The sequence below is a fragment of the Triticum urartu genome, chromosome 3A (genome assembly GCF_056163025.1).
Source record: "Triticum urartu cultivar PI428250 chromosome 3A, HENAU_Tu73, whole genome shotgun sequence".
Lineage (NCBI taxonomy): Eukaryota > Viridiplantae > Streptophyta > Magnoliopsida > Poales > Poaceae > Triticum > Triticum urartu.
Window position 1 is genome coordinate 26,500,857 of NC_141875.1, and position 25,914 is coordinate 26,526,770.

Here is a 25,914-nt window from a genome sequence, read left to right on the forward strand (position 1 = left end):
GTCTTTGTATAATGTTGTAGTAGAATGTTTGAAGACTGTCCTTGTATACAATTCTAGTACAACATTATACAGTTCCTTGGACTGTTGCTGCTGTGATATTATATTCTAGTACAACATTATACAGTTCCTTGTATATTGTAGGTAATGTGGTTATGTTGTTATATTTTACATTTCTAGTACTATTTTGGTTCACTTGTAGAGTGCTTGTGCAGGAAAAGATAGAGTATGGATAAGAGTTGGATGAGGTTGCCTGATAGGTTTTCAAGCGATTACGTTTCAGGGGTGAATGCATTCATTGATTTTGCTTGTCAACATAACAACGGCAATGATAAAATGCGTTGCCCTTGTGAAACTTGTATGAATATAAGTCAGCAGAGTGTTAGTCAAGTTCGAACCCATTTGTTATTGTATGGTATACAAACTTCGTACACAAAATGGGTATTCCATGGAGAACAAGTTAGCAATGATGAAGACCAAGTTGATGAGTCACTTGAAGATGAGGAAGATGTTGATGATTTTGATGGATTTGATATGGTCCAAGATCTGCTAGGAGATATCCATAGAGCCACGTTTGGGGTTGACGAGCAAGATAACCATAATCCTGCTGGAGGTAGCATTCCGGAGCCCAATGAGTCATCAACCAGATTTGACGGCTTGCTCAGAAGTGCACAACGTGAGCTGTACCCGGGCTGCAAAGGTCACTCGGTGCTATCCTTTGTTTTAAAGCTGGTACGCCTCAAAGATCTTAACCATTGGAGCAAAAAATCTTTTGACATGTTACTCAAGCTTCAGAAGGAGGCTTTGCCAGCCGGTAACTCGCTTCCAGCCACGTAATACGAAGCAAAGAAGATGCTGAGAGATCTAGGGCTAGGTTATGAAAGTATTGATGCTTGCAAAAATGATTGTGTTCTATTCTGGAAGGAGCATGAGGACAAGGACGAGTGCCCAGTTTGCAAGGAATCGAGGTGGAAGACACAAAAGGGCAAGGGGAAGCGAGTACCTCAGAAAGTGTTGCGCTACTTTCCCTTAATCCCTAGATTACAACGGCTGTTCATGAACAAGGAAATAGCGTCAGATTTGCGTTATCATAGGGATAAGAGAGTTGTCGAACCAAATGTGTTGAGGGGTCCTCTGGATGGCGATGCTTGGAAACATATGGATAAGAAATATCCCTGGCTGGATGAAGACCCTCGCCATTTGCGGCTCGGGGTTGGCACCGATGGTTTCAATCCATTTGGAATTATGAGTAGCTCATATAGTGTGTGGCCTGTCATTGTAGTTGTGTATAACTTGCCTCCATGGAGAAGCATGAAAGAGCCCTTCCTGCTCATGACATTATTGATCCCTGGGAAGAAGTCATCAGGAAGGGACATTGATGTGTATTTGAGGCCACTGGTAGAAGAACTAAAGCAATTATTTAATCCAGGAGTTGTTACTTTCGACGCTGTTGAAGGAGGTACTTTCAATATGCGTGCAGTATTGCTATGGACTATTCACGACCTTCCAGCACTAGCTTCAGTATTTGGGTATTCTACAATGGGCTACAAGGCATGCCCTGTTTGCCTAGATGGAACCTATTCGCAACCACTTCGAAGCAAAATTGGTTTCTTAGGTCATAGGAGGTACTTGCCTATTCGCCATAGGTGGCGCAAAAGTAAGGCCTTCAATGGTAAGAATGAGAAAGCGTTGCCACCAAAACAACTATCTGGGAAAGGCATTTTTGAATTGCTGCAGAATTTAGATCATCTCCAGGGCTTCAAATACGGAAAACATCCTGGAAATAAGAAAAGGAAGGCATCTTCAAAGGACATGCCAGGGAAAAATTTCACAAAGATGAGCATCTTGTTTGAGCTACCATATTGGAAGGATCTGAAATTGCCACACAATCTTGATGTCATGCACATTGAAAAGAACATTTGTGAGAGCTTATTTGGGACTTTATTAAACATAGATGGCAAGTCCAAGGACACACTTAAGGCCCGCAAGGACTTAGAAGACATGAATATCAGAGCAGATCTACACTTGAATGATACGGGAAGTAGCATAGAAAAGCATCATGCATGGTACACATTAACCAGAGATGAGAAACTTGAGTTTCTGCAATTCCTAGAATCTATTTGCTTCCCAGATGGATTTGCTGCAAATATATCAAAAGGTATAAGTAAAGATGGGAAAATAACTGGGCTGAAGACACACGACTACCATATTCTTCTTCAGAGAATACTCCCGATTGGAATGCGAGGATTTCTGCACAAAGATATCTGTGATGCACTTCTGCAGCTTGGTAGTTTTTTCTGCCAATTATGCTCCAAGACATTGAAGCTGGATATCTTGGATAAGTTGGAACAACAAATAGTAATTGTATTGTGCAAACTAGAAATGATTCTCCCACCTGCATTCTTTGATATTAGCGTGCACTTAGCAGTGCATCTACCACAGCAAGCAAGACTTGGAGGTCCTGTACAATACAGATGGATGTTCTTCATTGAAAGGTAGCGTGTTCTTCATCACATTAGTCCTTCCACCCTTCTACAGTTCTATTAGTGTGTAGAAATGTGTTGTAGTAAGAAAATTTGGGCTGCAGGTTCCTTGGTACTTTGAAAGGCATGGTGAGCAATAGGGCACACCCAGAGGGTTCAATTGCTGAAGCTTATGTTATGAAGGAGTGCTCAACATTCTGCTCCATGTATCTACATGGAATTGAGACAAGGTTCAATAGACAAGAGCGGAATTTTGATGGGAAGAGACAACCACTTGATCGTTTCTCGGTATTCTCAACTAGTTTCCGTGCTTTTGGCCATAGGGATGACCTTATGTTAACACAAGATCAGTATGATTCTCTGTCTTGGTATGTGCTAAATAATTGTGAGGAACTACAAGAATACCTATAGTAAGTATACATGTTATAAACTTTAAGTTATAATTATACATCCTCAACTAGTTAGAAACTCATCCCTCGACATTTCTTTCTAGTGAGCATGAGGATGCCCTACTGGCTGAAGGTGCGGGTAATATTGAAAATAGGCAACGTGAACAGTTTGGTTCATGGCTGCGCCAAAGAGTAAGTCCATGCTATTACTTGAGTTAACTTGCAATGGCTTCGCCAATCATGCTACACCAATCCAGGCAATGGCTTCCATGAGTTAACTTGCATTACTTGTGGAATTTAGGTGATCAATCTGCGCAACCAAGGAGCATCCCTAGTGTCTGACTGTTTGTATGCATTGGCAATTGGACCGCATAAGAGAGTACACAAATTCTCAGGATGCATTGTTGGTGGTGTTAGATTCTTGACAAAGGAGCGTGAAGATGGTCGTAAAAGTCAGAATAGTGGTGTGTGCACAGAGGGCCAACATAAGGGGCAAAATATCACATATTATGGTATTCTTAAAAATATATATGTCCTGGATTACCCCAATGATCGACATGTTGCTTTATTTGAGTGTGAATGGTATGATTTAGAGAGTAACAAGCCTGTGAGGATCGATGACGACTTTGTTAGTGTTAATATAGGAAGCAAGTGGTACCAAGATGACTCCTTTGTACTGGCTAGTCAAGTGAGCCAAGTCTTCTATGTACGTGATACAAAATTGAAGGGAGATTGGCTAGTTGTGCAGAAGGCTCCGCATCGCCATCTTTTCGATCCAGAGGTTTGGAATCAAGTCAATGAAGATGATGCTAGCGAAGATATTGCATTTCAAGAGGAGGAAGCTACCAATGTTTCCATCGATGAAACTTTTGAAGGCAATGTCTCGTGTCGACATGATGTTGCACCAGAAATTGTTACTGATCCAAAAGAGTTGGCATCTTTGAAGGAGAGCCATGTCTCTCAGGATAATTTTGAAGAGGAACCAGAGTAGTAGAATAATATGTGTTGTATCGGGTTACATGTCTCCTATTTCAGGTTATGTTAGACTACATGTGTCCCGTTTCAGGTTATATTAGAATAATGGTGTCATGTTTCAGTGTATATCAGACTATATGTATCCTGTTTCAGGTTATTTCGGATTACTATTGATACTTATGATTTATTTCTGTTGCCACAACATATCTAATTACTATGTAACTCGTGGTTTGTTTCTGTTGACGTAGCAAATCTGATTTCCCTATCTTTCTAATATAAACAATCTGGGTATTGTTCCATTCTTTTAATTCTATGGCAGATGGGACCTGGACGAACAGTTCGCCCACCAAGGAATGCCCCACAATCTCAAGGTCAACATTCTGGGAGTACCTCAGCATCAAAATCCAGGAAGGTGCGTGGGATAAATAAGGGAAAGGGCTTGGAGCGTTTGATCAAAAGGGCAGGTCATCCACTAAACTTGACCATCTCCGAAGAGAGAAGACCTATTGGAGAAAATAATGAACTACTTTCCAGAGAGATTGGACTTCTTACACGGTACCATGCACCTATCCAACGTGCCGGGTGGCATAGTCTTACTGAGGATGATAAGGAGCCGTTGTATGAACTTCTAAAGGTATGTAAGATTATCAAACTTTCGAACTTAGAATATGTGTAGTTTTAACTTTGAGTTCTTTCTTCGTAGCTTAAGTTTGATCTTGATTTCACCCAAGATCATATCAAAGGCTGTGTGGATCTGCTATTCTCTTCAAGCTACAAAAGTTTCCGTCACAAGTGTTATGAACATTATGTAAAATCTGGTGATGATGCTAGAAGCAATCCATATCCTCCCCTTATTGATAATAGAGTTGGAGACTGGATTTGGCTCTGTGATCATTTTGAAACAGAAGAATTTAAGGTATGGTAGTCTTTGAATGGATGTCAACAGTTTTGCATCTATCTTTATCACTCAACCATGCCTTATTTGTTTACAAAATACTACCATATGCAGAAACTGTCCACAATTGGGAAGGCTAACCGCTCAAACCTACCTTATGTTCACAAGAAGGGAACAAAGTCATTTGTAGCGGTTCAACATGAATTAGTAAGTCACTATTACTTATCTTTATCTTGTGTCACAATTGTTGTGAAAGCAGAATATCGAAACTTGTAGCTATCTTATATTCATGTCTTTTGACTTTGAATCTTGTATTATCAGAATTGTGGCGATATCAGACTATACAAGGAGTGTTACTCTAGTGATAAGAAGGGATGGGCATCAGAAGATGCCAGGAATAAACATGTAAGTACCATGTAACAAATTAATTCCTGTTGAGAGAGATTAAGCAATGAGAATACTTAGATACAAATGAGAACTAGAGAGCAAGAAATGGGAGAAATGACCACTAAAACAGACAAAAAATAATAGCTAGAGCTTTAACCGTGCTTGAAACTGTTTCACCATGTGCATGACATAGGTACAAACTTTGAAGTGCCCTGTTTTCTCATGACCTGTAGTAGATGATGCACTATTATTAGGGAGATGTGCATGAAATCTCCCTGACTCAGCAAAGTAAAATACTTAGTATTTCTGTTTAACTTATGCTGGTCACATTTTCTAAAACTCAAACCATAAAGAAATTCAAAAAGGTCATTCAACTCAAACCATAAAGAAGTTCCAGGTGTAAATATTTCTGTCAGCTGAGCTATGCCTTTCTTTGCATAATTTTCTGCAAACAGCATACTGAAAAAATTAATGGAACTGTTTCCTAATTCTACGAACATGAAAACAATTAAATGAGCAATAGTAGGGTAGAAATACTTGCCTGTTTAATCCTTGAGTAGATATATATTGTTAGATATTCCAAACATATGTACGTCAGTTTAGAGTTTCATTCATATACGTGTTTGAGTTTTAGGCCGTTTGGTCCTAGAAGTACCAGTGTGTATGAGTCGTGGAGTCTTTGTAATCAGCTATATAAAGGAGAAAAGCTACAGGGAAGCCGTGGCGGAGGGGAAAAAAAAGATCAATCTGGCGTGTGTGCATGTCGCAAATTTCGAGCTAGTTTTAGCTGTAGGCCGTCGTGTGTTTTTCTTCTAAACAAATTAGCTTCCGGACGTATTTCGGCCGCTTCGTCCTCGTTGTTCCCGGGCGTGCTGCGTCGTCAAGATCGAAGCTGCGCCAACAGATATAACATCTTCCCGTAAAAAATAAATAGATATAACATCTTTCACATCCCCTGGACTGCAATATTTTGTGTCAGAAAGAAAGAGACCAGGATGCCAGATAGGTGACAGCATATTACAACAATAGAATCTACTGGTATTATGATAATACTGGGATGGATTGTAAATCACCAGAGAGAAAAAGAGGCACTTATCGTGCAACCCAAGAGGTAACTCATCTAAAAACATGTTGCCCATCCAAAACCGGTGCCCGATTCTCCTCCACAGGCTGTTGGGCTTGATGGCCGGACCGGGAATATATGATTTCAATTGCCTGGCAGAGAAGGAACATGATCAAGGTGCTCTGATTTAGGTATTATAGGTTCAAAGTTGTTAGTGTTGCATTATACTAATAGTGAATTTGGGTACTTTTAAATACATCATTATGTTGCTGCAATTAAGAATGTAAATGCCTTTCATTTCTTGTATTATTAATGCAGGAAGAAATGTTGCAGAAGCAAAAGGAACCCATAGAGGAGGGTGAAGTACCTTTAACAGAGCAACAGATTTGCGAGCATGTGCTTGGTAAGGCATATGGTTACATCAGAGGTCGGGGTCATGGACCAAAACCAAATAGAAGGGCTTACTCAAGCGCATCAAGCTCAACTCAGCATGTAGTGGAAGAATTGGCCTCTACAAAGGAGATTGTTGCTACACAACAAACTCAAATTGAGGCTCAACAATCTCAACTTGAAGCTCAACAGAAGAAGACTGATTGGCTACAAAGTGTCGTGTCTAACTTGGTTGGCATTTCACCTCCTATGGACGGCACTACTGCAACAGGGCTAGGTTTCACAACTGAGCGGCCAATGCCATCTGACGGAATAGGTATGCAACACATCAATCTCAACTATTTTTGTCATTTTTATTCACTGAAAATATATGTAGCATATTGCTTTTGTTAAAGCATTCCAATTTCTGACACAGGTTTGCTGATGTCTAACACTGTACAAAGGATGTCAAGTTTTCCAAGATCATTTGCAAGGTAATGTTATTTTTCCCATGCTCTGGTACTTTAGATGATGCCTCCTACACCTGCAGCTTGCTTAGATATAACAGTGTACTTGGTATCAAGATCTTCTAATCACGATAGTTCTTGCTAATAATTCTGTAACGGAAAATGAAGATACTCATCATGAATATATGGACTTACAAATTCCAATGTATAGCTAGTAATACATGTATACATTTTCAACAGTCATTTGAGGCCAGGATATAGACCTACTCCAACTTCTTCTTCTGATGGAAATGGTATGATCAGTTTGCCTCTACTTCAAACAATCAAAACACTATGTGATTTGGCAAATTTCTTCATGATCTTAATCTTGATGGCCCAAATTTGTGAATCACAGGCTCTCTGGTGTCGGATGGAGGGTCTAGGTATTCATGATCAGTGCTACCTTCATTTTATGTTGGTTAGTTGCCTTTGTCTACCATCCTTTTCATTTTTCTACTGACATACACAAAGCAATTATAGATTTGGTGGAAAACCAGTAGCTAACAGCAAGTTGATGATTTTCGAGGATCCTTTATAGATTTCTTGTGTTCTCGGTCGTGGCTGATTGTAGATTTTTGTGGTGAAACTTTGGCTGCTGACATGATGGTATTGTGGTTTAGAGACACCACGCCATTATGTCTAGCGTTAAAATGGATACTTTCTTTTTGCGGGTAGAAACAAACAGATTCTACCCAAGTGATCAGTGTATGTGTTAACCTTTAGATTGACTGGATTAAGACTTGAGTCCAGTAGGAAAGTGAAACAAATACGAGTAGATAACAGAAAATATCTAACGAATGATCTTCAGTGGTGCCATCTCTGACGATTTGGCTGATATTTTTAGGGTTGTGCCACTAGATGAAACTTTGGCTGCAGAAATGGTGGCGTTGTAACCTGAAGAAAATAGCTACATATTTCTATGCCTGTTATCATCCACAAATGAGCTTTCATAACTGAGACTGATAGTAGAAATTAAAAGTAGGTAGGTGGCGCACTTTCCTGTGTATGTGTGTAGTTTTTCTTCCTGTCGATGTTGTTGAGCTTCTGAGCTATGGCAAAGCTGATCAAGTGACTGGCAATTTGGTTTCTCCAGCTTAGTTTGTTGGCATGCTTGCAGTCTTTCTGATGTTTCTCATGTCTGATGTTGTTAATGAGATAACATGTGCTCTGGCCACCATTATATAGGAGATGACCTTGGAGGAGCAGCGGAAAGCAATACTCGAGCTAAAGACCGAGAAGAGAAAACTATTGCCTCTGCATTTCTTGCACATCTAGTAGACTATGTTGGATCTAAAGAAAATTCAGTGTACAAATGCTAAATGTAATGTTTGGATCATATTGGGGTTTACTGATTGGATCATATGTTCAGATCAGTACTAAAGATGGTACTGTACTTTGCAAATGCTAGAGTGGTATTTCCTACTTGCGAAACAAAATTCAGATTAGCATGTAATGTTTGGATCTTAAGTGTACAAATGTTGATTATGAACTTCTTATTGTCAAATGTCTAAAATTCTGAGATTTCTTGCATACTGTTAATGTCAGCGTGTGACAATATATTGTACCTATGATATAGTTGCTTTCTCATGCCTGTAGTTACCAAGGTTTACAATTTTTTGGTTACAAAAGATGTCTAGTCTCCAACATGTAGCTGGTCTCTACATTCTTTTAGTCACCAAGCCTTGGCTGGTCACTTGATATCTCTAGCCACTAACCATGTACATGGTGGTTGTACATTTTTAGCAACCAAGTCGTCCATGGTCTCTAGATATCATTAGTCACCAAGTCTCCCTTGGTCGCTAGATGCCATTAGTCACCAGATTTGGTTGGTAGCTATTGGTATGACATTTAGTGACCAGGGTTCTCAATGTTGGTCGCTCAATATCTATAGCGACTAGACTATAGCCACCGCGAAGCGGCCAAGTAGTGTTGGTACCAGTAGACCACCAGCGACCAATTTTGTACTTTTAGCAACCGATCACCTTGGTGGCTAAAACTCATATCTCTAGTAGTGATATAGTCCATAGGTAGTACTCCCTCCATTTCACAATGTAGTGCATCCTCTATCCACGTGCTTCAACTTTGACCGTAAATTTAACTACCAAGACCGATTGCGGCAGGAGCAAAAATTATATCAGTGAATTCGTATTTGAAAGAATTTTTCAATTATATAATTTTTTCTTCCGCCGCAGTTGGTCTCGTTGGTTAAATTTATGGTCAAAGTTGGACCTCGGGAAGCACGGACACATTATATTATGTAATGCAGGGAGTAGTACATATGTAGGATTAGGGATATAGACAGAAAAGCATCACTAATTTCCTCCGCCTCTGGGTCGCAGCACGTGCTTGCAGCAACTAAAATCAATAGAGGTAGGTTTATGTTAGCCTCGTGCACATGCAATAGGCACAGCATTATATTCCGTGAACAATGAACTGACGACAGGCGGCCTAAACTAGTGCCTTCACCAAGAAAGATACATGGGGAAATTTGAAGTGGTTCTCACTCGAAGCATGTGATTCTCGCTCCATGTTATAGTGCCTTGAAGTGGATTTTGAATAATGAAGAAAGCTTTATGTCTTCCTCATGGTGGTTGCATATTTTCAAAAGCAAGACTCACTGCATCTTGCTCGGCAAGGTCGCGCGACCTTGAAAAAGTTCACCATTTATCTCTTCAAATTCAGAAACGGTTGGAGATAACACGTTCAATGCGCCATATATTATTTTCTTTCATAAAAGCGAAGATTTGGTGATCTTATGGTCACTACTTTTGGACAGGCGGTACACGTATTAGAGGAACATACTTACATTGTTGATTGTTTATGGCGATGTATCAAATGGTTCTCCCTCATTCTTGGCAATTACTTATGTTACAAATTACAAAGATGAAATTCACATCGGATGACCATCCACACAACTAGTTTAGCTCAACTAAGGAAACTGAAGAAAAAAAGAGAGGTGACATTCCTCTTGCTCTATAAGATTCCACATATTCATCATTTTGTTTGTAGCACAAATAAATAAATAAATAAATGAATAAGGCAACGCCACCTCTCTTTTGGTTCAAGCAAGACTGGCTGCATCTTGCTATGAGCTTAAAAGTAGTAGCAAGGGCAGTTTAAGTGTCCACGGCGATCTTCTTCTCCATCTCCTCGATGCGATCACATAAGAGCTCATGATGAATTAGTGAATCGTACTCCCTCCGTCCGGAAAAACTTGTCCCTCAAATGGATGTATCTAGCACCAAGTTAGTGCTAGATACATTCATTTGAGAAACAAGTTTGGGACAAAAAATTTCGGACGGAAGGAGTAGCATATATCTCAAGCTGGCGGACTCGATCATCGATGGCATGAGGATAGGGATGAGGAGTGTTGTTGAATCTTGCAAGAAATTTCTTTCGTCTCGGGGGCTGCATGGCGATGCGGGCGCCAATGATGAACTTATTGTGTCACTTGGAGTTCTCCTATTGGATGTCCTTCAACAAACCATGGATAGTGCAATAGTCCATGACGCAACCATGGATGGTCGTTGAATTGCTCTTGACAGAAGAAACGCGATCACCGGTACTAATGATTTTTACTGATCCGATACCCGGCTTTTTGGTTGCTTCCTCTTCCTCTTTATCCTCCGGCTCTTTCCATTAAACGAATATCGTCTGGAAATCTGAATTAAATCCATAAAAATGTGGGTATCACTGTCAAGTTTAAGACTTAAACCTTATGGACGTATGTTCAATGGGTAGATCCGGCAAGCAACAAAAGATTTAGAACGCAGCACGTGGCTTGCAAAGACTAAAATATAGATGTAGGTTTTCGTCGTGGAGCAAGTGAAGTGAGCAAGACCATCGTCCTTTGTCCTTGCCACTGGGCGAACACACAAACACATTTAGCACATGTCCTAGCCTTAGCTGCCGCTGGGCCCTAGCTTGTAAGACCGGCTGTTCAGTGTTAAGTCCGTGCGTACCGTTCAGACCACTTGTTAATCAGTCGGCATTGTCACCTGAGTCGATGACCCACAATCAAAGTAAGTAGCACTACTACTAGTAGTAACTTGCTTTTTCATCTGTCAAAGTAATTAATTTGTTTGTTTATGTCGTTGCCGCCGGACAGGCTTAGTTAATACTACTAATTGATTGTGGTCATCAACGGGAGCACAGCGATCTGCCCCTTGCAGCCTCCAAGGAGGCGCCACTTTTGTGTGGATCCAGACATCAAGTTGTTGATGATAAGCTCGCACTATATGAGTACTATGTGCACGAAAACTACATTCAACATATAATCCATAGGTAGTGTACCTATTGTAGGATCAGGGGTTTAGACAGAAAAGCATCGCTATTTTTCTCCGCCTCTGCGCCGCAGCACGTGCTTGCAACAACTAAAATCAATATAGATGTAGGTTTAGGTTAGCCTCGTGAACATGGAATAGGCACATCATTATTTTCCGTGAACTGTCTGCAAGTGGCCTAACTAGTGTCTTTACCTTGATAAAAACAGCGCTTATATTTAGACCCATCTGAATATCTGATCATGATACAACCTTTGATCGGAGGGTTGTGGATTGTGCGAGTGGCCAGAGGTAGATAGTATATGCGGAAATTTGAAGTGGTTCGCAGTCGAAGCATGTGATTCTAACTCAGCTCCATGTTATAGTGCCTTGAAGTTGATTTGCATAATTAAGAAAGCTTTATGTCTTCCTCATGGTGGTTGCATCTTTTCAAAAGTAAGACTCGCTGCATTTTGCTCGGCAAGGTCGTGTGCGCCCTTCAAAAGGTCACCATTTATCTCCTGAAGCTCTTGGAGATAATGTGTTAAACGTGCCATATATTATTTTCTTTCATAAAAGCAAAGATTTTGTGATCTTTTGGTCACTACTTCTGGACAGGCGGTATACACATTAGAGGAAACATACATACATTTGTAAATTGTTTATGGCGATTTATCGAATGGTTCTCCCTCATTCTTGGCAATTACTTATGTTACAAATTAGAAAGATGAAATTCACTTCGGATGACCATCCACACAATTACTTTAGCTCAACTAAGGGAACAAAAGAAAAAAAAAGAGAGGTGGCATTCCTCTTGCTCTATAAGATTTCACATGTTCATCATTTCGTTTGTAGCACAAATCAATAAAAATGGCAATGTCACTACTCTTTTGGTTCAAGCAAGACTCGCTGCATCTTGCCATGAGCTTAAGGCTAGCTTCAAGGGCCGTTTAAGTGTCCTCAACGATCTTCCTCTCCATATCCTTGATGCGGTCACATCAAAGCTCACGATGAATTAGTGAATCGTTGGCATATATTTCAAGTTGGTGGACTCAATCATCGATTGCACGAGGATGAGGTGTAGTTGGAGTCTGCAAGAAATTTCTTTTGTCTCGGGGGCTGCATGGTGATGCGGGCGCCAATGATGCGCTTACCGTGTCACTTGGAGTTCTCTTGTTGGTGTCCTTCAACGAACCATGGATAGTGCAATCGTCCATGATGCAACCATCCACGGCTGTCAAGTACCGTGGATGGTTGCATCATGCTTGCTTGCTTGCTCTTTCTCTTTCTCATTTGGCATATATCTCAAGTGGGAAGAGCAAGCAAGAAGACGATATTCCCGGCTTCTTGCTTGCTTGCTCTTCCTCTTTCTCCTTTGGCTCTTCCCACTAAACGAATATCGTCTGAAAATATGAAAGAAATCTAGAAAAATGCGAGTATCAGTGTTAAGTTTAAAACTTAAACCCTGATGAGCTGGTTCCACCACAAGGAACCTAACTGTGTGCCTGAAAACTACATCCACGTATGTTCAACGGGTAGGTCCGGCAAGCAACAAAAGATTTAGAACGTAGCACGTGCCTTGCAAAGACTAAAATGTAGATATAGGTTTTCGTCGTGGAGCAAGTGAGGTGAGCGAGACGATCGTCCTCTATGTCCTTGCAACTGGGCGAACACAGAAACACATTTAGCACATGTCCTTGCCTAGCTTAACTGCCGCTGGGCCCTAGCTTGTAACATGTGTGCGTGACTGAGACCAGAGTATCTCCAGCCGCGTCCCCAGCAGGCCCCCGAGGCCGTTTTTTAGCGCCGGCGCCGAAAAATCGGCCCAGTCGTGTCCCCACGAGTCTGTTTTTCACCGGATTGGGCCAAAATTGGCGCCGGCGCACCCAACCCGAACCCGGCGCGCTGGGGGGCGCCCGGGGGCGCCAGCGAACGTTTTGGCGCAAAAGAGTAGTGGGACCGGCGCGTCAGCGAGACGAAGGCTGGTCGTCCTCATCGTCTCGGTTTTCCCGCGGGGAATCAATGCCAAGGCTGCCGCCGGTCAGCTTGCCATTGATTCACGGGCGGCGAAGTGCGGCGACGCCGCCCCGCCTTCCGCCACGCGTTTGCATCACCGGGAGGATGATGGGATGGTCATCCTCATCTTCCTCCTCCTCCTCTCACTCCACTACCGGAGAACGGTCCTACCCCGACGGCCAAACCTATGCCTACGGCTGCTGTCGGCCTAGTTTGAGATATGACGACAGCCCAGTCCTGGCCGTCGGCCTACCCTGTCCGTCGGGTTACACGGAGCTATGCCGACGGCAGCCATCGGCACAGAACGGCTGTCGCCGTAGATTCAGACATGCCGACAGCAGCCGTCGGCATAAACCAGTCGTCGGCATACCCGTGGGCCCGGCGACCCCGCCCGTGACTGGCGGCTAACGCCGTCAACCCTATGCCGACGATCGGGACGGGCGGCCGTCGGCATATCTCCGCATGCCACGTCACCGATCCGCGGCGTAGGTATGCCGACGGCAGCCGTCGGCATAGGTGCCACGTCACCGATTCGCGGCACGGCGCCTCCCAAAACCCTGCCATTTCTATGCTATATATTTTTTTACATGCGTTTTTTTTCATATGTTTTTATGCTTTTTTTACATATGTTTTTATGCTTTTTAATATGTTTTTATGCTTTTTATGTATTATATGAATATATATGTAGTTTGTTATTTTTTCCATAGATTATGAATATATATATAGTTTGTATTTTTTTTCGAGCACATTAATACTGTGTCGTCATGTTCTTTTGAATATATAGGTCCTTATATATTATTAAAATCAAAAACAGTTATGCGACAGAAGTTTAGTGGCGGTTGCAAACGCCCGGCACCCGTCTCCGGAGTGTGACCCCCTGACGTCCGCGGTGTGCCCCCCTCACGGACGGCACCGCCGCCAGCATCTGGAGGGCGGAAAGAGCCGCATCGGGTCTATACGGAGGGGACGTTGCTCCCAAGTGTTTCTATGGGATGACCTACCACAACCGGGTGGTGTTGTGGCATGTTAGAAGAGGCGGCACGCATCTCTGGGGCGTGGCCCCCTAACAGACGGCGCCGCCGCCGGCACCTGGAGGGGGAAAACGGACGCATCGGGTCTACACGGAGGGGATGTAGCTGTCGGTTTGGCCCGGATGTTGCTCCCAGGTGTCCCTCTGAGCTGACCTGACACAACCGGGTGGAGAGGTCCACTGTTCAAAGCCTGTCCGTGGAAAGCCAAAGGGCTAGATCTCGTGGTCAACCGCCCCAGGGTTAGGCGGGACGGTGGCCCTGGGGAGGGGGGGTAGCAATGCCACCAGAGCATCGCACCGGCCCCTCATACATGCGGGGTGGTGTGGTGGCATGTCCGAAGAGGCGGCACGTGTCTCCGGGGTTTGGCCCCCCTCACGGACGGCGCCACCGCCGGCACCTGGAGGGGGGAAACGGATGCGTCGGGTCTACACGGAGGGGATCTTGCTGTGGGTCTGGCCCGGATGTTGCTCCAAAGTGTTCCTATGGGCTGACCTAACACAACCGGGTGGAGAGGTCCACTCGTCAAATCCCGTCCGTGCAAAGTCAAAGGGCTAGATCCCGTGGTCAAACGCTATAGGGTTAGGCGGGACGGGGGCCCTGGGGGGGGGGGGTAGCAATGCCACCGGAGCGTTGCACCGGGCCCTCATACATGCGGGGTGGTGTGGTGGCATGTCCGAAGAGGCGACACGCGTCTCCGGGGTGTGGCCCCCCTCACGGACGGCGATGACACGGTAGTAGACGTTCTGCGGTAACGATGCGGCGTGAATATTATTAAATACTCGGAGCGCGATAAAATCATGAGTTTTTTACACGACGTGGGCACATGTGCTATAGGACCGATGGCAATTTTTCATAATTTTTCGTGATGGAGAAGTATCTGAACACTTCCCTCTACGCGGATTGCTCTTCGCGCGTCTACGACTGTGGCCGGCGGCCTCCGGGGGCTAGCATGCCGTCAAATCTTGCGTAGGCGGCCTCTCACAAGTCTGGAAGTGTTGTGGCGGTTGCAAATGCCCGACACGCATCTCCGGGGTGTGGCCCCCCTAAGGGACGACGCCGCCGCCGGCTCCTGGAGGGGGAAAACGGACGCATTGGGTCTACACGGAGGGGATGTAGTAGTCGGTTTGGCCCGGATGTTGCTCCCAGGTGTCCCTCTGAGCTGACCTGACATAACCGGGTGGAGAGGTCCACTGTTCAAAGCTCGTCCGTGGAAAGTCAAAGGGCTAGATCTCGTGGTCAACCGCTCCAGGGTTAGGCGGGACGGGGGCCCTGGGGGGGGGGGGGGGTAGCAATGCCACCGGAGCGTCGCACCGGCCCCGCATACACGCGGGGTGGTGTGGTGACATGTCCGAAGAGGCGGCACGTGTCTCCGGGGTTTGGCCCCCCTCACGGACGACGCCACTGCCGGCACCTGGAGGAGGGAAACGGACGCGTCGGGTCTACACGGAGGGGGGATCTTGCTGTGGGTCTGGCCCGGATGTTGCTCCAAAGTGTTCCTATGGGCTTACCTAACACAACCGGGTGGAGAGGTCCACTGGTCAAATCCCGTCCGTGCAAAGTCAAAGGGCTAGATCCCGTGGTCAAACGCTATAGGGTTAGGCGGGACGGGGGCCCTGGGGGGGGGTAGCAATGCCACCGGAGTGTCGCACCGGGCCCTCATACATGCGGGGTGGTGTGGTGGCATGTCCGAAGAGGCGGCACGCGTCTTCGGGGTGTGGCCCTCCCTCACGGACGGCGATGACACGGTAGTAGACATTGTGCAGTAACGATGCGGCGTGAATATTATTAAATACTCGGAGCGCGATAAAATCATGAGTTTTTCACACGACGTGGGCACATGTGCTATCGGACCGATGGTAATTTTTCATAATTTTCCGTGACGGAGAAGTATCTGAACACTTCCCTCTACGCGGATTGCTCTTCGCGCGTCTACGACTGTGGCCGCCGGCCTCCGGGGGCTAGCATGCCGCCAAATCTTGCGTAGGCGGCCTCTCAAAAGTCTGGAAGTGTTGTGGTGGTTGCAAACGCCTGACACGTGTCTCCGGGGTGTGCCCCACTCATGGACGGCGCCGCCGCCTGCACCTGGAGGGGGAAAACGGACGCGTCGGGTCTACACGGAGGGGATGTAGTTGTGGGTCTGGCCCGGATGTTGCTCCCAGGTGTTCCTATGGGCTGACCTGATACAACCGGGTGGAGAGGTCCACTGGTCAAAGCCCGTTTATGGAAAGTCAAAGGGCTAGATCTCGTGGTCAACCGCTCCAGGGTTAGGCGGGACGGGGGCCCTGGGGGCGGGGGGTAGCAATGCCACTGGAGCGTCGCACTGGGCCCTCATACATGCCGTACGGTGTTGTGGCATGTCCGAAGAGGCGGCACGCGTCTCCGGGGTGTGGCCCCCCTCACGGATGGCGCCGCCGCCGGCACCTGGAGGGGGGAAACGGACGCGTCGGGTCTACACAGAGGGGATGTAGCTGTGGGTTTGGCCCGGATCTTGCTCCCAGGTGTCCCTTTGGGCTGACCTGGCACAACCTGGTGGAGAGGTCCACTGGTCAAAGCCCGTCCACGGAAAGTCAAAGTGCTAGATCTCGTGGTCAACCGCTCTAGGGTTAGGTGGGACGGGGGCCCTGGGAGGGTAGCAATGCCACCGGAGCGTCGCACCGGCCCCTCATACATGCAGGATGGTGTTGTGGCATGTCCGAAGAGGCGGCACGCGTCTCCGGGACGTGGCCCCCTCACGGACGGCGGCGCCGCCGGCACCTGGAGGGGGGAAACGGACGCGTCGGGTCTACACGGAGGGGATGTAGCTGTGGGTTTGGCCCGGATGTTGCTCCTAGGTGTCCCTTTGTGCTGACCTAACACAACCGCGTGGAGAGGTCCACTGTTCAAAGCCCGTCCGTGGGAAGTCAAAGGGCTAGATATCGTGGTCAACTGCTCCAGGGTTAGGCGGGACGGGGGCCCTGGGGGGTGGCAATGCCACCGGAGCGTCGCACCGGCCCGTCATACATGCGGGGTGGTGCAGTGGCATGTCCGAAGAGGTGGCACGCGTGTCCGGGGTTTGGCGCCCCTCACGGACGGCGCCACCGCCGGCACCTGGAGGGGGAAACGGACGCGTCGGGTCTACACGGAGGGGATCTTGCTGTGGGTCTGGCCCGGATGTTGCTCCAAAGTGTTCCTATGGGCTGACCTAACACAACCGGGTGGAGAGGTCCACTGGTCAAAGCCCGTCCGTGCAAAGTCAAAGCCCAACCGCCGCCGACACCTGGAGGGGGAAACGGACGCGTCGGGTCTACACGGAGGGGATGTAGCTGTCGGTTTGGCCCGGATGTTGCTTCCAGGTGTCCCTCTGAGCTGACCTGACACAACCTGGTGGAGAGGCCCACTGTTCAAAGCCCGTACATGGAAAGTGAAAGGGCTAGATCTCATGGTCAACCGCTCCAGGGTTAGGCGGGACGGGGGCCCTGGGGGGGGGGGTGTAGCAATGCCACCGGAGCGTCGCACCGGCCCCTCATACATGCGGGGTGGTGTTGTGGCATGTCCGAAGAGGCGGCACGCGTCTCCGGGACGTGGCCCCCCTCACGGACGGCGCCGCCGCCGGCATGTGGAGGGGGGAAACGGACGCGTCGGGTCTACATGGAGGGGATGTAGCTGTGGTTTGGCCCGGATGTTGCTCCCAGGTGTCCCCGCACGAAGCATCTCCCTCCGACGGACTTGGATCCGCCTGCGCCCCCACCCCCACCCCCCGTCGACGACCCCCCTCCCCCTTCAGTCACCTGACCTACTAAGCTCCAGATCAAGCACGCGAGGCGGCGGCCATGCGCTCCTAGACCCGCGACCAGGCCGCGGCCTCGGCGGATGAAGCTGCTCGAGTTCGGCGCCTCCCCTCCCCTCCCCTATGTGTGGTTCCGGGAGAGGAGAGGGCCGAGCGGCGTTAAAACATAAAAAACATGAAAAAGGAAAAATATAACTATAAAAAACATCAAAAAATTTATATGAAATAGAAAAACATAAAGAAGAAAAAATATAAACTATTAAAAACATTAAAAAATAAAAAAATAACTATGCCTACGGCTAAGCCGTCGGCATATGTGCCACGTGGCATCGCTAGATATGCCGACGGCTTAGCCGTCGACATAGTTGCCCTTATCCATCCGCGGTCGCCCCTCCACCACTCATTCCTCCCCGACCCTAGAGCCCGACCCGCGCCGCCGCCGACACTTAGTTTAAAATATGGATGAATTGATGGATATTAGTAAGTTTTGTGTTTGGTCAAGTTAGTGTTAGATGGAAGCAATTCAAGGCACTTGGTTTCTAAAATACTTAATGAAGCTTTTTTTTTTTACAATTTGACATGTTGTTTCATGTTCATTCATAATGTTGTGTCAATGCTTAATGTGAGGTGATGACCTAATTTTTTTCACTCGGTGTAATTAATAGGATTTGTGGTGTTCCATCTTCGTGGAGTGATCGTCGACGTTGGAGGTGTTGGTCCACGATCGTCCCTCTCCTTTGATCGACTACATCGGAGGGTGAGCAACAATTCCATGACCTCGCCCACTTTTTTTCCATGTCACTAGATTAAATTTTCACATCAAGTCGCGTAACCTAGGTCTCCCGTCCGAAAGGGTTGCATCGATAAATATGCATTCAATTGCATATTTATCACCGCAGCTCTTTCGGATTGTCCAGCGCTTTCCGCGGACAGCCCGAGGATGTGTAGATTGGGTACGTTGTTCATGCTCTACCCCGTTCCGAGACAGGATTTCGGCGGCGCCTCCCTGTTGTTCTCTGGATGCACATTCTCTCGGCATTTTGCTGAGACGTGTATTTGGAGAACAACGGGGAGGTGCTGCCGAAATTTTGTCTCGGAATGGGGTAGAGCATGGACAACGTACTCAATCTACACATTCTCGGGTGGGATTAGGACCCATCTTTACCTATTAGAGATGTAGGTGGATTAAATGTCGTTTCTCGTCAAGCTTGTAAAAAATAAAATATTGATGTGACTAATTTAAATGAATCCTTAATTTTGTTGTGTGGCTTCCAATAAAGCAGATATGGCAGATAATCAGTGGATGTATAGTGGGTTTTTTCGTCGGAATCAAGTAACAACAGAGTGGGTCGAGAAAACTGATGTGTTTTTGAAAGAGATATTCCGTAGTCCAATGAGGGTGGTGCCAGAATGCCTGTGTGCCAAATGTAAGAGACGTATCCGCAGAGATAAGAGGGAGATGACTAAGCACCTTCGGACACATCGATTTATGCCCAACTTTAATATGCCGATAAACTTTGCCCAGCGGGACCGTGGTAGAGAGGATGTGATACGACAACGCGTCGCTGGTTATGAGGACGATGGGGTTAGATACATGCTAGATGATGTCTTTGTTGCACAGCCGACACCTCCGTCACATTCAGCCAATGAACGGGAGGAGCCGGAGGAAACCGCAAAGGCCTTCCTGGAAATCTTGGCCTCGTCAAAGAAACCTCTCTATGAGGGTGCCAAGCTGTCTGTGCTGGATGCCATCTCGCAACCGATGGCAGTCAAGGCTGAGTACGGCTGTAGCCGAGGTTGCTTCGAAGCATTTCTGGGAGTATGGGCTAATAGCCTGCCTGAGGGCCATGAACTGCCGAAAACCATGTAAGCTACGAAGAAAATCATGAAGGCGCTCTCCATGGACTATGAGAAAATACATGTTTGTCCAAAGAATTGCCTTTTGTTTAGGCATGAGTATGCGGATGATAAGTACTGTAGGAAGTGCAGTTCCTCTCGGTATATTGAGGTGGTCGATAAGCATGGTCAGAAGCAGCAGCTAAAAATCCCTGTGAAGGTTCTTCGGTATCTTGATTTTATAAAAAGATTGCAGCGCCTTTTCGTCACCGAGGAGTCTGCCAAAATGATGAAGTGGCACAAGGAAGGGAAAAGGTACAATCCAAAAAAATTGTACATCCATCAGAAGGTGAAGCATGGAAGTCATTCGATATAGAGTACCCGGAGGAAGCAGCCGAGGCTGGGAATGTCAGAATTGTTATAACAGGTGATGGGTTCAATCCATATGGTATGTCGTCTAATCCATACAGCTGCTGGCCCATATTTGTTATTCCACTCAATCTCCCTCCCGGCGCCATAATGCAACGCAAGACCATGTTCCCGTCGCTTATAATTCCGGGGCCTGAATATCCGGGGAAGAATTTGAGTGTGTTTATGCAGCCGTTGGTGGATGATTTGCACCATTCTTGGTACTTCCCGAGGTTGACATACGACCGGCATCTGCAGAAAATTTTCTTGATAAAAGTTTGGCTACAATATTGCATGCATGACTTTCCCGGCTATGCCCTATTCTACGGATGGTGTACAAGTGGAAAGATGCCTTGCCCAGTGTGCATGCAGGCCTTGATTTTCATTTGGCTGAAGAAGGGTGGCAAGTATGTTTCCTTTGACCTGCATCGACAGTTCCTCCCTCCAGACCATCCTGATAGGGAAGACAAGAAGAACTTCAAAAAAGGCAAAGTTGTCCATGAAGTAAACGAGATTCCAACCTTTTGTGGTGCGGATGTTCTTGCTCAGCTAAAAGCTCTTAAGCCTGCCGGTGAAGGGAAAGACAAAGGCAAAGGCAAAGGCAAAGCCACAGGCGAAGACGAGGGCGAGGGCAAAGGAAAAGGTAAAGGGAAAAATGTTTTGAAGGATATGGTGAGACGCACAACTGGACTCACATTACCCCCTTCACGCAGCTTCCCTATTTCAAGGACCTCAAACTTCCATACAACATCGACGTGATGCACACCGAAAAGAATGTCGCAGAGTCCCTTTTTCACACGATCCTCAACATTCCTGATAAGACAAAGGATAATGTTAATGCTAGAGTTGATCAACAGAATATTTGTGATAGACCACGTCTACACATGCAGCCTCCCACAGGCAGTCGAAAATCTTGGTTCAAGCCAGATGCTGACTTCGTACTTAAAAAGGATCATAAGATGGAGGCATTCAAGTGGCTGAAATACGTCGTGAAGTTCAATGATGGTTATGCGTCGAATATAAGTAAGGGGGTCAATCTTTCAACGGGCAGAGTGACCGGGCTCAAGAGTCATGACTATCATGTATGGATTGAGCGGATTATGCTGGTGATGGTTCGGGGCTATGTTCCCGAGCGTGTCTGGCGTGTGCTTGCGGAGTTAAGCCATTTCTTCCGCACGCTTTGTGCTAAAGAAGTATGTCCTGAGAAGAAAAAAGAAATGCATAAGAATGTGCCGGAGTTGATATGCAAGCTAGAGAAGATCTTCTCGCCAGGCTTCTTTAATCCGATGACACATCTCATTTTGCACCTCGCGAACGAGGTATTGTTGGGGGCCCCTGTGCAGAATCGTTGGCAGTACGGCCCTGAGAGACAGAACAAGCATCTGAGACAGAAATGTGGAAACAAAGCTAAGATTGAAGCTTCCATAGCTGAGGCGGTTATCCTAGAGGAGGTGGCAGACCTCAGGACAGCCTACTATCCGGATCATGTTCCCACGTTGCACAATAAGGTGTCTCGATACAATACAGAAGAACCCAAGTATAAACCCAAGTTTCCTCTATTCATCGGGCAAGGTGGCAGGGCTGGATGCTCGACACCTTATCTCATGCCATGAGATGAGTGGGAGGATGTCATGTTCTATATCTTGCACAACATCAAGGAAGTTGAGGATGAGTGGATGAGGTAATACCTTTTTACCATTCTTTTAGTCAATTCATTATGTTCACTTTGCCTAGTTCTTATACCACTTTTATTATTGTAGTCGATTCGTTGAAGAAGAGTGGACGGGAATGCTGCCTCCGACTGAAGCGAAGGCACTTGCTCTTCTCCGAAAGGGTACTGATGGAAGGAAAAATTTCGTTGCGTGGTTCATGGAGAAAGTAATTTTTCACACTTCACTATTACCTATTTAAATTAAACTCATGCACCCTATAATTTCATTAAACTCATGCACCCTATAATTTCAATTAAACTCATGCGCCCTATAATTTAAATTAAACTTGTAGGGAAATGATCCGACTGAATCAATGGATGAAGAATTGAGATGGGTTTCCATGGGTTTTGACCCTTCCGTCATGACATGCCAAAAGTATGATGTGAATGGGTATCGCCTCCATATAGAGGAGCACCAGAACAGTCGGCCTGATCCCAAAACCATAAATACCGGAGTCTTCACTGAAGGAGATAATAAAGTAGATTACTACGGAAGGGTAGGAAAAATATACGAGCTTACATTCAAACGTGGCCGCGAACACCTAAGTCTCACTGTGTTCAAATGCCGATGGTTCGACCCCAAAAAGGGTCTGAGACATATGCCTTCTGTTGGTTTAGTTGAAGTTAAACCATCAACCGTCTATGCCGGAGCTGATCTCTTTATCGCCGCTACCCAGGCCACACAAGTATATTATCTGCCTTACCCATGTCAGAAAGAGTACCTAAAGGGTTGGGAAGTTGTGTTCAAGGTGTCGCCACATGGTAAGCTACCGGACCCGAACGATGATGATTACTACAACATAAACCCCATGACATACGAGGGAGTGTTTTATCAAGAGGAACATGATGACGTGGTCGGAAACAACGAGGATGATGACTTGGGTTATGTTGACCTGGACCCAAACGACGACGACGCACGGATTGATGGCGAGGCAGTTGTGAATCAAAGATACATAATTATGCTTGAAAAGTTAAATGAAGACGCTGACGATGAGGAAGAGCCTCCACCTCCGTCAGACAACGAAGAAGATATGCGTGATAGTGATGATGAGACCGGTTCACAAATAGATTACAACAGTGATGATTCATATGGGTTCTAGAAAATGTACGTTCTTTTAATGATCATTACAATAGTATGCTTAATGTGCTCTTCTGTTATTAATGTTTTTCCTGTATGCTTGTTTATTTGATATCCTTACTAATTGTTTATTCTCTTCTCAATGCAGGTTTGCTAATCATGGGCAAGTCCAGCGGCGCCAGTTTCCTCAGAAAATTCAAAGGACTTACTCGGAGTGGACGAGCCCACAAGGTTCCCTCCCGACTACGCGAGGATGACACCTCACAGGGAGGTGGAGGGGTTGGGGGAGGAGACCCTAGAGGAGGAGGCGGTGGGGGAAGAGCCCCTAGAGGAGGAGGCGGTGGGGGGAGAGGTAGCCGGAGCAAAAAACTCCGGGCCGTGTCCGAAATAGGAGGGTCTTCTTCGATGCCCTCCTATACAGAGGCACCTTCTGAGTCTGAGGAGGAGGAGTATGTTCCTGATGGTGAGGAGGAGGAGGGCGAGAAGGAGGAGGCCGAGGAGGAGGGTGAGGAGGAGGGCGAGGAGGGTGGTGGAGGGGAGGTTGATCCCGAGTTGTGGGGTGACTTGCCACCTGGTGCTCCGCAGGGGTGGCTGCGTGGTAATGCCGGACTACCTACACCACCTTCTATCGAGGCGCACAAGTGGCTCATTGAACCTGCGGGGACAGATTAAGTGCCTCTTCATCATATTTTCAACACATGACAACATTTTCTTATTGTACACATGGCAATCCTTTGATTCTTTTGCAGAAACTGGATCCTTCGCGGAAAGGGCCGTAAACCGAACGGCCTTATCACTGTCCTGTTGAAGGAGTTTTAGCCTGGCCTATTCTGGCCGTGGCCAGACAGGGACCCGTAGCTGCGGGTTTTGGCCACGAGCTGGGCCCACTACGAGGCTTGCAGCAACGCGGAGGACGGAACGGCCGCTAAGGCCGTGATCACCAAATTTTGGGTAAGTTCTCTTCTGAATCACTTGTCTTCAGTTTCGTTCATAGTTTATCATTGAATCACTCAACTCATGCCTTGTTTGCTTCTGGTTTATGCATGATTGCAGCAACTCTATAGAGTTCTTGACGAGCACAAGGCCAGAGCCGATGTAGTCTTGCTTGCGGCTGCGAAGAAGAAAGCTCGTCAGTTGTAGTACGAGGTGCGCTGGGTTGCCATCTCGCAGTACTACCACATCTACCTGCAATAAAAGATGACCAAAACTCAAGCGCAGAGGCAACGACTTACCTTGAACAGGGAGCAGTTCATGATGGTAACTATTACTAACTTATCATTGTTTCAAGCAGTCAACTATATGTTTCGTGCTCACATGTCATGCTTCCAAAATTTGCATAGGTTGTTCCTCGTTGGTGCTATGGAAGGCATGATGGATGGGCGAGTTTGGTGGATAGGTGGCTCGGCGACGATGCAGAGTTTGCTGCCAAGAGCATCAAGGCCCGGGCTAACCGTGGAAAAGACGGGACACACGACCAAGGAAACAGGAACCACTGGGGCTTCAAGGCCATGAAGGTATATCTATATGCATGATGCATTTTTGTTCTTCTTTACCGTCATGTTCTTATGTATGGCTAACTTCTGTTTGACGTCGCAGGAGGACAAGTTGAAGAGGCCGCTCTCAGACATTGAGTCGTGGAATCTGGCCCGCGAGCGGAGTCATCCCAAGGAGGGCGAGAGCCAGTACTACGGCAAGACCGAGAAGCACCTGGAGTCTTACACTCAGCACTATCAGAAGTTGCATCCGGATTTTCCTGTTCCTGAGGTCGCCCAGTCTCAGATCGACGACACGGCGGTGGTGGCCATCCAGGGGAAGTCACATGGCCGGTATCCGTGTTTCGATGGCTTGATAACTCCTTCGATCTCGTACACACGGCTTCGGTCTACCAACCCGAGCCAGTTAGAGAGTACGGGGCGTTCACAGACTCCCTTAGCCCGCCAGCATGCTGTAAGTACTTCCCCTTTATCTTTTTCTCTCTAGCATTCTCAGTTCATTTTCAGCATTGCTCACTTAGAAACAACCTAAATTATGTAGGCATATAAGGCCTTTGTCGAGCATAGGAATCTCGAGGTGCGAGAGTACTTGCAATGAGTGAAGGCAAATGATGATTACAACCGTCAGATGATGGCGGTTAGTTTTGCCCTCTTAAAACCAAGCTAAATTTTTGCACTTTCATTCCTTTTGACCTTCTAGTTTGCTTGTTTAACTAACATCCAAGCTATGTTGGCGTCTTGGAGTAACCGCACGGATCCACCACAAATGGGACCCCCACCACCACCTGCGGGAGAACCCCCACACGTGCCCACGTTTGATGAATGGGTGACACTAGGCAGTGATAAATCGGTTAGTACATTTGCCTAACTACTGACAAACTAGTTCTCGTTCATTCAACACTATCATATCATATTTACCGTTAGAATCTTCTCTCAAACATGTAGGGGACCGGTGGCTCGACTCCTGCTCCGTCGACCCCAGTCACTCCGATCTTCCAGAGTGATGGTGGTCGCGGTGGCGGTTTTGGCGGAGGTGGTCTTAGCGGTGGTGGTCTTGGTGGTGGTGCTTTTGGCGGAGGTGGTCTTGTTTGATGTCATGATGATTCCGTGCATGTGGCCGTCGTGCCATGCCTTTCATGTTGCTACTTTTATTATGTTCCATGTCTTGCACTAGTTTTATGTTCATGAACTTTCGCCGGTGATGATCTTTAGATGATGATGATGAACTTGAGTATGTTTAGATGATGAT

The 25,914-nt window shown here is 46.6% G+C and overlaps 3 protein-coding genes and 1 pseudogene across 3 annotated transcripts; all 4 read left to right on the top strand.

Annotated features, from left to right (window-relative positions):
• Nucleotides 1–225: 225 nt before the first annotated feature.
• Nucleotides 226–1,794, top strand: LOC147978108 (uncharacterized; annotated as a pseudogene).
• Nucleotides 1,795–1,809: 15 nt separating this feature from the next.
• Nucleotides 1,810–3,860, top strand: LOC147978109 (uncharacterized). The gene is made up of 4 exons (XM_087516509.1): nucleotides 1,810–2,492; nucleotides 2,585–2,890; nucleotides 2,974–3,061; nucleotides 3,171–3,860. The coding sequence occupies exons 1-4, from the start codon at nucleotides 1,810–1,812 to the stop codon at nucleotides 3,858–3,860; spliced, it is 1,767 nt and encodes a 588-aa protein (XP_087372635.1).
• A 303-nt stretch (nucleotides 3,861–4,163) lies between these two features.
• On the top strand, nucleotides 4,164–8,255 carry LOC125546531 (uncharacterized). The gene is made up of 8 exons (XM_087516510.1): nucleotides 4,164–4,478; nucleotides 4,548–4,760; nucleotides 4,854–4,946; nucleotides 5,061–5,144; nucleotides 6,508–6,895; nucleotides 6,995–7,052; nucleotides 7,266–7,318; nucleotides 7,420–8,255. Exons 1-8 carry the CDS (start codon nucleotides 4,164–4,166, stop codon nucleotides 7,455–7,457), a joined length of 1,242 nt encoding a protein of 413 aa, XP_087372636.1. The 3' UTR covers nucleotides 7,458–8,255.
• A 16,114-nt stretch (nucleotides 8,256–24,369) lies between these two features.
• Nucleotides 24,370–25,263, top strand: LOC147978110 (uncharacterized). The gene is made up of 4 exons (XM_087516511.1): nucleotides 24,370–24,429; nucleotides 24,513–24,686; nucleotides 24,769–25,119; nucleotides 25,207–25,263. The coding sequence occupies exons 1-4, from the start codon at nucleotides 24,370–24,372 to the stop codon at nucleotides 25,261–25,263; spliced, it is 642 nt and encodes a 213-aa protein (XP_087372637.1).
• Nucleotides 25,264–25,914: the final 651 nt, after the last annotated feature.